The sequence below is a fragment of the Lepisosteus oculatus genome, chromosome 24 (genome assembly GCF_040954835.1).
Source record: "Lepisosteus oculatus isolate fLepOcu1 chromosome 24, fLepOcu1.hap2, whole genome shotgun sequence".
Lineage (NCBI taxonomy): Eukaryota > Metazoa > Chordata > Actinopteri > Semionotiformes > Lepisosteidae > Lepisosteus > Lepisosteus oculatus.
Window position 1 is genome coordinate 14,409,915 of NC_090719.1, and position 12,162 is coordinate 14,422,076.

Genomic DNA, 12,162 nt, shown 5'->3' on the forward strand with positions numbered 1-12,162 from the left:
TCTATATTACCTTTGTAGTCACTACTGTTAGAAGTGAAATATACAGTTAGTGGAAATGACTTTAGATTCATAGTAAAAAGAGTAACTCATCCTCCCCTTTTGCAAACTAAGAATGGTGAAAGGTGATGGGTTTAATTTAATTAATGTAGAACATTAAAAGAAAATCTTTTCTCTTTTCTGCGACGATCTGAGCATCCACATAGTACCCACTGTATAGTGTGACGTATGTTTATTTCCAATCAGCTCTTATGAAATGTGGTTAATATTTTAAAAGGAGCCAGGAAACATATATAAGGAAAATCACTAGTCTAAACTCCTTTACAAGTAAGTATTCTGGATTTTTACGCGTTCAGAAAGTTCAGGGCCACAGAACTGCCCAGCCCAATGGCTGTAGTTATTTCAGCCGCCTCTCTGTCCCTGACACTAAGCCACACGCTTGTAGTTCTGCAGGTGTAAGAACCTCCCGCATCCTAAATTATTTCATTCAAAACATCTTGCTAGAATGATTGAGCGCTCAATTAATGTTCAAGAGGCATCACTGTCAAAATAAGCACTGTGCAGCTTAAGGTACAGTATTTATTATGCTTAATAAATGAGGGTATGATGTTGATACAGACACAGGGCTGCAATCGAAAGGTGCAGCTCGTAGATCCAGATGTATGTTAATGGTGTAAAGGAAAAATCGTATATTTTAACAGGTTTTCCACACAGATGGTTCAAGTTTTACCTCTTTACACTAAGTCACTCTCTCTCTCTCTCCCCATCTCTTTTTCTTCTGGCTCTCAGGGGCTCGATTGAAAGGCAATGAGGCAGCTAATGTGCAGAAAGATAGAAATTTACTTGCTTTAAGTTCATGCTGCAGCCTTTTCTCAAAGAGTGCATTCAGCCGCCTGGAGCACAACAATATCGGGCGATTGAATAAAGCCTGCAAGCCAGCTCCGTGCTACGACACGGCGCTTCAGTTCACGGCCCATTTGCCTCCAATACTCTCCTCTTTCTCCCCGGCATATTTTTATCTTTTCGTTTCTTTCAGGATGACATCTCTGGGCCGGGCCCTCCTGCAGGGAGGTCTAAATGAAATGCATTGATACAGCACAAGAAACAATTTGTCTCTTGAACTGTTTCTTGTATTTAAAAAGAGAGAGAGAGGGGGGGAAACACCATGGTGTAATCAAGGAATACTGATAGACCTTTTGGATTTCCGTGTGTGTGTGTGTGTTACACATGACTTTTTCCTCCTTTTTGTGTGTGGGTTTTTTTTCTTGTTGGGGGAAAAAAATGAATTGGGAGGCCTTAGTGACCTGAACCATCCTGGCAGACAGTGAGGCTAAACTGTGGTCTTGCTTAAAGACTTAGGAGCCTAAGGGATAGGAGTGTCTACAAAATGATGTGAAACCAAACGTTTTACATGTTAAATAGCTGTTCAACCCATCCAAACTATAGGTAAGAGTGGGGGAAAAACCTCGGCAAGTTTTAAGACCCATTTGGGGTTTTTGCTCTTTAGCTAACTCAGCGCGTTCTGTAATGAGCCGCTTGTTTACAAATTGAGGGAACGGTCCATAGGAAGGTCGCTTTAGAAGAGCAGAACTCTCTTTTCCCTCCCCTCCAAACCCTTCACGAGTCTGGGTGCCGGGGCCTGCGTGGGGTCAGGCGATGATTTATTGCAGCAAAAAATGGGAAAGGGAGAGCCGGGAAAGATGGCGGTTGTTTTAACTCGCCTCACCCAGCAAGACTGTGATTTTTTTTTTTTGTTCGTTTTTAAATTCACCTCGCTCCCCTTTCCATAAATACATAAAACGATGTTCGGCGGCGGAGCAGGCATTAGCTATCGATGTAATCAAGAAGTGCGGCCGGCAGGCCCCGGGGACTTATTATTTGTCCTGCTCTCGTTTCATTTGTTTGCAGGCAGGCGCCGAGGCGGAAACGAAAGAAACTCAAAGTCAATTTCAGTGCTTAGTTAAAAGGAAAGAAAAGATGAGGCCTTTGGATATATGCAAGCAAGGGATTAGTTATTGTATCGTGATTTGTCTGGTAAAGGTTTCCATTTAAATGCGCTCGGTGGTTATTTTGCATAGTTCCTCTGCAATTTGACTCAGCTCAGGAAACATTGGCGGCGATTTGCTCTTAATGCCACTGTAATTGGCAGGGCTGCTGTTAACTGGAGCAGGTTGTGTTTATGACTCCCATTTCGCGATTGGAACGGGAGGCTCCAGCCTAGGGTGGAAATGTGTCCGTGATGAGGAAACTGCGTGTTGTCAACTCAGGGGGGGTTTTTAGCCGAATTGTTGGCTTTTCCCGAGGAAAAAGAGCAAGCTTCGGAGAAGCGTGGCTTATTCTTCAAGCGAAAAGAAGGAAACTGGGATCAGATGGTGGGGGGAATGAGATCCAGAACCAGTGTTTTGTCCACGAACTGCAAAGGAAAATTGGTGGCTAGAAATGAATTTTAATAAAGATATAGGAAAAAAAATGGCTATTTATGAATTTATATTTATTGATATGCATTGGTTTTGAAGCCAGTGTGTTCTCTGGTGCCATGTGGCAAGGTGTAAGATTAATGTTGAGGACTGATTCAGCCTAAAACACATCCTAACAGAGCCCGGAGGTCAAGTCATTGTGCTAAAAAGTACCGCATAGCTCAGCAGCAGTATTTAAAATGATTTATTTTGCAAGGGAGCATTTGGGAACATTTACAATTTCTTGATTAAGATCGGTAAGACATGCAAATCTGGGGTACTCAATCAGTATGGCTGTATTTGTCTGCTTCAGACAGTCGATTTAATTCTTAAACAGAAAACCATTTATAGATGTGAAATTCAAAGAAAGGGATTAGGAATTGAAGGTCAATGAAAACATACAGTAGGTGAGATTTAAAAACCCCGATTCTGGGTTCTGGGTGCCTTACTACAGGTGTAGGATTCGTACTGTGTGTCAGGATGGCTTGATTCAGTATAACGAAGCTCCAAACAATCTTCCACAAGACTTTGCCAAATGTGAAATGAAAACTGTAGATGAGCAGAAGCTGAAAGGCCCTGAGCTGAGCTGAAAGGGCTGAGGTCACCCATTCTGTCCGGTGTGGAGGGAGCTCTGTTGTGTGCTCGCAGAGAAGATGCAGCAAATTCTGTTCAGCAGTGGGCATCCATAAGTAAGCTACAGTACATTCATTAAAATAAAATGCCCCCCAAAAATGCATATGGTAAATGTTATAATATTGCCATCTTCTCGGGTATTCCAGGACTTTCTAACCCCACACAGACATCTACAGATTCGTAGTTAGATCTGTACAGGAACGCATCCTGTGTGGCTGTCACAGTACACTGTATGTTCCGTGGTGGTCAGGCGTGTGCAACCTCGGCGGAGCACAGTTCGACTCCCCGGCGGGATTCGGGAGTTTTTTTATTTTCCCCTGCTGGTCAGAGCGATCGTCCGGCCCCCAGGAACTTCTCCGTTCGCGCACGGCTGACTGCCTTGATCCACACTGTTCCACCCCCAGCTGGGAGGTGGTCAAAAGGGGAAATGAAACCAACTAGAGGAGAAAAAATGGCACATTGCTTTTTCTGTCACTCCTTGATGAGCTTTTTTTTAAAGGTTTTTTTTTTCTTTTGATTTCCAACTTGCTCCTTTTCTTTTCTTCATTTTCTGCTGTTGTCCCCCCCTCATCCTCTGCCTGCGCCTGCCAGTTCGCCTTCATGCTGGATAAAATGTCAAGATGTTTAAGAAGTGCCTGCTGAAGCACATTGCCGGCCGTCTTGTCTGTATGTGTCTGACTGTCTTTCTTTTTCTTTTTTTTCCCCCTGCTTTCTGGCTTGCAGAACCATGCTCCAGACGACCTCTACCAAATGACGAAAAACCCAGCGGAGAGTCCGGACTCTCCGGATGTGCTCGAGATTGAGTTTGCAAAAGGTCAGTCCAGGTGTCAGGTTTGTGAGAGAGATCAGGTCATTCATCCCCACCTATTTCAGATGGGACCCATTGCCCGTTCACGGCAGCTCACGGGATCTCTAAAAATGGACCGCGGCACGTTTTTCCATCCATGCATTTCCACCAGTTTAGGGGCGCGGTGGAGCCAGAGCCCGTCCTGGCACTGAGTGGGCACATGTCAGGATACCCTCTGGATGGCATGCCTGTATATCACGGGGCACACACACTCACGCCAGGGCCAATGTGCCAGGAAGCCAATTAACCTACCAGTGTGTTTCTGGACTGTGGAGGAAACTGGAGCACCCAGAAAAATCCCACACGAACACGGACAGACCATAGAAACTGCACACAGATGGCATCCCAGGTCTGGGCTTGAACCCAGGGCCCCAGTGTTTTTAGCTTTGATTTTTTTTTTATAGTCTTGCCACTCACCTACCTTGCTTTCACAGTTTCACGTTATGCTCTGCAGTGCTTTCACCAGGATTGAATCAACCTTGCTGTTTGTTCTGAAGATCCGTCTGCATGGAGAATGACGTGATCTACTGTAGTGTTTTTGTGGGGGCTTCAAAATCTTCCGGTTCCTGTTTCTGCACTGATAAAGGACACAAACTTTCAGTTTCTAAGCAAATGAATCTAAAACCCTTTTGCAAATCCAAAGAAATTTGGATTTCCCACAGGTATCCCTTTCTTTCCCATGATGTCCTTTCACGACCCTCGTGACGTCAATATTCACGTGGCACATAGTCTTATCGGTGATCGTTCTAATATAATAAACGCGCTGAGGTGCCACAAGGCTAAACTTTATTTTGTTGTGACCACCCACGTTCAGAAAATACTGGATCACCCACTTTGATCTCCGCATTCTGGAAATGAGTTCTAGGCCCCCTAGCTATGGTGGAAATGTGGAAAAAAAAGTCCCACGCATGTTAGCAGAGGAAATCCTGGCCTTAGGCAAAGTACTGTGATTTCCTTCCATCAAGGTCTGATGTTGGCCGACCAAGGTGGCCTGTTACCCAGTGGGTCTAAAATAGTCTTTGCTTTGGGGTCTCAGCTCGGATGCTTGTCTCGGGGACAGACCCAGGGGCCGGGATAGGTTTAGTGAAGTGTTGACAATAATTGTTGTACAGCATGGTTGCTAAAATCTGACCCACACAAGCATGCCTAAAAAAGAAACGGTGTTGCCGTGTAGGTAGTTGTGTGATTGTGTTTAACAGAAAGGATCGAGCAGTAATCTTATTTCTTCGGGATTTTTAATGTCTCCGAATTTTTAACTTGGCCTGTGAGCTCATAGCTGTTGAGCACAAAAAAAAAAAATGCGGTTAATCGACCCGGTTCAAGAGTCTTTCTGAATCTACGCAGTGGGGATTTAAATCATCTCAAAGCGAACGCAATTGTGCACCGATGACAAAAACCAACGTGTCGCAAAAAGGCCACAAAGAGCGCAAAAAAATTCCCACCACTGTTTATTTTCTTTCTCTTCATCCCCGTTTCTCCCTCGCGCGCTCTCTCTCTCTCTCTCTCTTTTAATGCAGCCCGTTTTTAGGCAAGTAAAAAGAATTTTAAGAAGTATTAAAATCTCCCTTAAACCGTGAGCCTTTTTTTCCGCGAGACTTTTTCTTCGCGATCGCACATCATAATAAAAAAAAGTAAATCTGTAATTTTTCCTACAACTGTGTCTACTGCCCCATTGTGTGCCGTGTTGGCCTGCTGCAAGAAATGAAGAGAGAAAAATCCCTGTGATCCATATTAATAGACCCCAAGACGGTGAAGAAAGAGCCTACCCCCGGCAGCCTCATTCACACTGCCAGTTAATTTATTTGAAGTTTTAATCTAATTATTAACTATTTGGAGGATAAGAGGCTTTGTTGCTTTAATAGCCTAGTGGTATCTGCGTGCTCTGCCAGCGAAGAAAGTCGAGGGAGGTTTGGGACAAAGCCCTCGTCCGAAAATATTTGTCAAGTCTTTTACGTGTCATTCTAACAGGGCTTACATTTTGCCATTGAAAAGCCACTAGAAAGGGCCTTTTTAGAGTTGATTGGCAACTGCAGGCGCGCTAAATGCTAATGAGACACAGATGGATAGAAGATTATCACCGCAGCCTTTTTTTTTTCTTTCTTTCTCCAAAGTTTCTCTCTCCCCCTCTCCCCCCACCCACACCCCTCAGTGCTGGCCCCTCCCCAAGTCTTCTTATTGCTCATTTCATACTATTAATGAGCAGGCTAATGACATCTCCTTTTTCACGGTCAAGGGGACAGTGATTAATTCATGGGGTCTGCCTTCCTTGATCTCATTCTTGGTGGTGGGATGGTGGCAGGGAGAGGGAGGAGGTGGGGGGGGGTCAAGTGTTGAGCCGGGCGAGGGAGGGGGGGGGAAGAGGGGGGGGGGAAGAGAGGTTGGCGCTGGCAGAGAATCGAGAATCTGCGAGTCCGCCTGCAGTTCTGGTTCGGAGTGGTTTGAGAGTGTGGGCGCCTCGTAGTGCTGTATTTTTCTTGAGGGGACGGAGATGCAAACAAAACACCCCATTTAGAGAGCCTGATAACACACACACACACACACACACACACACACACTCCCTTCTCGCCCACCCCTTCTGGTGCACAGTACTGCTGGGACAGAAGGTACGAGGTCACATGACAAAGCCCAGGCGTGAAATTTAATTAGGGAAGGGCCTGCTTGCGATTTCACAGCCTTCAAATGAAAGAAGGGCTTTTGAATTTATTGGTACCTCTATTTACGAGTCTTTTTCGGGGCCCGGCCTCTCCACCAGTCCTTGTTAGCGGCCTGCCCCCTGTCCCCCTCCTGTCTCCACCCTTCGTCTCTCCTCCCCTCACCCTGGTCTCCTTGCTCTTTTTACTGCCCTCACCAAAGCCAGGGCATGAAAAATGCCCTCGTCGTTTCCAGTGACTGGCCCCATAGACCGAAGCCTGTCTAACGCCGGAGTAAATAAGCAAGGAAAGAAGCCAAGCGCTTGTTAAAACTGTAAAATGTCACTTTTGTGGGTTGGATGGGTTCATTTTATTGTTTTGTTCTATTGGTTGTTGTTTTTTGGCTTGGTTTTTGCAATATGGTTAATCTACCACAGACGGAGCTCGCTGGAGCGACATGAGCAGTACATTATACACGAATGAGTGAGGCGGCAGCCAGATTTTAATTAACACAGGCTGGATCCGAATCTAGACACATTGGACAAATGCTTAATGAATGTTATGCAATATTATATATGGTTACATAAAGCCCTACTTTGTCCTTGTAGAGCCCGCATTTTCATAGGAGCAGATAAGCGTCCACGATCCATCAGTTATATGTTTCTGAAATGCTTCGAATGAAAGAAATGCGAAACACTGAAGCTGTAGAAGCAGCGGTTGAAATGCAGACAGACCTCAGCAGAACCAGGTCTGTTTCTGTTTAAGAGCTTTTTTTTATTTTCATTTAGGATATTGATATTTTATTGTAAAACCAAAAAAACACACACTCGCCTCATTTGGAATGGCCAGTTTTGTCAGAATGTCTCCATTCACAGCAAGGGCCCCCGTGCCCACATGGAGAGAAGGAGGACGTGCGGGCAGGCTCCTCTGACCCGCCCACTTGTGGAGTCATTCGTGTTCTGACATAGTACGGGCTCCGTGGCGACATACAGGAGACTCGGCTCTGATTGGAGGAGAAGCGCATGGTTCTGTGATGTCACTGCACACCTGCCAGTGGCCCAGGAGATCACTGTTATTTGGCAGGGAGTAGAAAGAGCCCTGTATGATGTCGTACAGCAGTAGTGGCCAGTTCGTCAGAGGGCACACACAGACACTCATACTCGCAGCAGGGCCAGTCTTCCACAAGACAATCAACCAATCAGCTTGTCTTTGGGCTGTGGGAGGAGACCGGAGCCCCCTGGAGGAAAGCCATGTAAACATGGCGAGAACGCGGATATCTCCCAAGGAATTGAACCCAGGGCCCCAGCGCTGCGAGGCAGCGAAGCATCCACTGTGCCCCCCATGCCAGAGGAATATCTGAATAATACTGCTGCTCTTTCTCCTACCATTCCTCTGGGAAGTGAACATTGCAAATACGTGATAAAAAAACGATACAATTAAAGCATCTAGCAGTGAGTCACCCAGGTGCAACTCATATATTCAATCCACTACTTGTTACTTGCACTTAATTGTATGCTATCTTGGTTTTAGGTGGTTAATTAACTTGACTTACGTTTTGCATGTTCTGCACACATGTTGGTTTTGTCCGCAGCACAAATTCTTGCCTGTCATTCCCTTCCTCCTCTCCCAGGTGTGCCAGTGAAGGTGACCAATGTGAAAGAGGGGAAGTGTGTCAACTCCGCCCTGCAAATCTTCATGTACCTCAACGAGATTGGGTAATTGATCTCATTCATGTGTACAGAACTGAGCTCGGGCAGATGCTCTCAGTACAGTTAATTAGTACGTCGTTTTGTTTTCTGGTAGGCTTCAGATATTTCTATGATTTAAAGGAAGATGAGGATTTATCATGATGTCTTTAGATAAATGTGCTGTATATACTGTGTAATATTTAAGTGAGCATCCATCATTTAGAGACTGTGTATGTATGTGAAAAATGCATCAAGAACCAATAGATAGAGACCAAGACACAACAGCCAGTACCTGTCCATCATAGCCATGCCTGGTAGAGAAAGACAGTGATTCTATATATCAAATTCACATGGTTGTGAGGAAAAGGGATGACTCTCCTACCTACGTCTGGAAATGCCCTTTTTAACCTGGCACAGCCCTTTATATGAGTGTATTGCTGGTAATGTAAGCAGCTCTTAATGGAAATACATAATGGCTGACACATCATCGTTCCTGCCACCTGTAGATCTGTTCAAATCATCAGTGACCGTAGGTCTTTATTTCCCTAAAAAATACATTTTTTTTCCATGAAACTTTGCAATATTAAGTCTATGACTGAATCTGTAGGATTAGAAATGAGTAACTTGAACAACTGTATTATAATTGTAGTTTTAATGTTCTGATTTGACTGATGAAAAAGAGATGATGTCGGAGTTGATTCTGGAATTGTTTTTAGCTCTGTTATCTTCAGAGACATCGTAGGACCCTAGTAAGCTCACCGTGTGCTGGTACGATATCACTGAACTTGAAGTGTGCTCCAGTGACTGCAATCCACCTTTAATGACAAGTGATGGAGCGTGACAAGAAATGTGATAACGCTAACTCTGGGGGGCATTGTTGTAACTTTGCCACTTGGTGCTGAATGCCTCCAGTACCTTATACCTTGAATAGCAGTTCACTCGTGCCTGTACAATCTCCCTTGCCCCCAGCCCAGCTGTCTGGAGTCTGTTCCGTCTCACATTCCCAATGTTAATGACCGAATTCTCCTGTCCTGCTCTGAATACAGCTGCTACCTTTGAAAAACTTGAGAAGAAACCTTTCCCTCTTTGAGTCCCGGATCCTCTTTCAGCAGATGACTTCCTTCTTCTCTGGCGCTAATTCCTGCGGGTCAGCGTGCCGAGCTGTGGGCCCGAGTAAGATGAAAGCAGGATTAGCATGGCAATGAGCTTGTATCTACAGTGGAATGGACGTGTTAGTCAAGGAAAACAGAGGATTGGGGCTATTACTGTAGCCAACCTGTATCAGGAACAGACTGTTGTTCATTATTCCTCACACAGATTAGCATTGAAAGGTTTCTAACGTGCTTATTGGTTTATTATATTCAGTATCGTACATATTTAGGTTTCATTACAGCGTACCTGTTTGCAAAAAATAGCAGTTATCCCTTTCAGGCTTTCAGTTCTCGTCATTTCCAAGTTAATTTTTCATGTTTGCATTTTTTTTCCCAACTTCTTTTCAACCTACAACCCCCTTCCTGGTGGCCTTGTACCGAGACATCTGTCTCCCTGTAGCTTTTGACGTGTAAAAATAGATTTTGGTATCACTTTGTCGCAAAGTTCCCTATATTATCATTCTATGAGGTTTATCTGAGATGCGATTACTGCTGATTGGTCCAATATCATTTATTGCACATTTAGATAATGACTGATAAGCAAAAGCAACGTTACTGTACAATCTCCATGACCAGCAGAGATCACTCTTCAAACAAGCTCCCATCTTAGCAACAAAACATAATTTCTTCAAACCTCTTCCTGGTAATGTTTGTCCCACCTGTCTGCCTGTTCTGTAGTGTAAAACATGCAGTGTTTTTCCCCCATATGGAATCCCCTGTCTGCATGACTCCTTCTTTAACTGCCCCTCTGCCACTTCACTGCCCTCTCCTTATTGGCAGAGGGGCAGAAACTCTGTTGTCATCTCACAGAACAGGGGGACTTGCGGGGAATTATGGGAGACTAGGGTTTTCCTTTCTTTTTGAATGAGGCCAAATGCTCCTTGTCCCAGTTGATCATCCTCTTCCTTTGTTGTATGTGTGCCTGTACGAACCTGGAACAGTTCCACATTTTTAATACGACACTTCCTTTAGGACTGCCTTCAGCAGCCTAAGCAGATAAAGATGGTGTACCTGCTTTCCTGTGATCACTGCAGTTTGTTCAGGTACCCATTGCAACAACTTCAGGCCCGACTAAAAAAGTAGTATTTTACTCATACAATTGATATTTTCTTGTGGAAGGAAACGAGATGTTCTTTCACATTTTTCAACATACTGCTGTGCTCATACTGCTCAGAAAGACAGACAGGAGGCAGATCACGCTGAAGTTATGAACAATGTTATATCCTCCCTTGTGTTTCCTGCGATCACAGAAACTCAAAGCACACTATACAAGAGCAGTCAGTATGCAGAGTTGAAGTAGCTAATCCATCACATTTTCTAATAAAAATCTGCTTGACTCCTTGTCAGATGGGCCTTGTTATTACCCACATTTGTTTCCCTCTGCATATCAATAGAGCTTAAAAGGCTGCTGCTTTTTGTACTGCAAAATACCGGTCTATCAGTACCAGTATTTCAGGAGAAAAGAATTCTTTTTTTAGCATAAAGAAGAAAACAAAATGAATGAAAAGAGTGGAACAGCGATAAAAATGTCGAAGACTTTATTACATCAGTGTTTTTCTATGTGTACAGAATCAGAAAGTTTCAAAGCGCCGGTTCTTTGGGAAATATCTTCATTATGTCGGCGGGTTTTCCTCTGCTTTCGGCAATATGCTGCCTTTTTTTTTCCCCGAACGGGTCTCCTTGTGTCACAACTGCGACGTGCGAGAGGGAGTGTTTGGGGGGGGTAGAGCGCTGGGGAGCAGTGGGCTAACCCGGTCTCTGCTTCTCCTGGGACAGGGGGAAGCACGGAGTGGGAAGAGTGGACATCGTGGAGAATCGTTTCATCGGCATGAAGTCCAGAGGTAAGCAGGGCGCAGTGTGGACCACGTCGGTCTTCTCGGCTGTCATGTATTCATTGGACACTCGGTTATGTGCTTTACTCCCTACAGCAGCTCCGCTCTGAAACGAGCGTCCCTGGGGAAAATATGGGGAGGTGGTAGATGAAGAGAGGTGCTTTATAAAATCATCTAAAAAAAGGATGGCTTGGTAGCCAAGCTCGGCGCTCCAAACAACTTCTCCGGGCGGTGGAGGAGTGAAGGCGGCGGTTACGATCCCGCACTCCGAGTGGAGTCGGGGGGGGCTGCTTTTAAGGCCTGACAAATTAGTGTTCTTGTGTTGACCCATGAAGTTATTCTGTTAGCCAGGCTCTTTAAATCAGTTCACTGTTCCTTTTGTTGGAGGAGTTGGGGGGGGGCAGATGTGGGGGTAACTGATGACTGGGAAGTAATTAGGCCTGGATTGGAAGTTAGCAGGTACCAGCAGCTGTCCTTTGTGGGGATCATAATGGGGAGTGAGGAAGCGAGAGCAGACCTAGTACCCTCAGTGGGGTGAAGGGGTGGGGTGGGGCTCTCCACCCCTATCAGACTGCACCCATCTGCGAGTCTGAAACATCACAGCTGTGTCTCTTGGCCACTTGGCAGCCCCACAGTCTTATGGCTTCTGCACGGACTTTTTTATAGGTCGATTTGCAGAGACCCTTGACCTTCTCTTTGTTCAGTCTGTTCAGGAGCTCCGTGGAGCTCAGCCCTAAGCTACAGACCATGATCTCTTAAGAAGTACATTTAGACGTGCCTGACACATTCAAGCTGGTGGTGGGAGGCTGGATATGGTTTTGTAGGCAGTATACACAAGATAATTCTTCATTGATGACTCCCAAGTGTGACTCGTATCTTATATGATACAGGACTGCTAGTACTATGTTATAACATATGAAGTGCTGGG

General features: G+C 45.1%; 1 protein-coding gene across 1 annotated transcript in view; it reads left to right on the top strand.

The window, feature by feature from the left end:
• The window catches only part of ass1 (argininosuccinate synthase 1), a 61,250-nt gene that overhangs the window by 19,553 nt on the left and 29,535 nt on the right, over positions 1-12,162 (top strand). Inside the window, exons 9-11 of the mRNA XM_006640739.3 lie at positions 3,810-3,900; positions 8,194-8,278; positions 11,179-11,243. Coding sequence (XP_006640802.2) covers positions 3,810-3,900; positions 8,194-8,278; positions 11,179-11,243 — 241 coding nt within the window. The remainder of the gene's footprint in view (positions 1-3,809; positions 3,901-8,193; positions 8,279-11,178; positions 11,244-12,162) is intronic.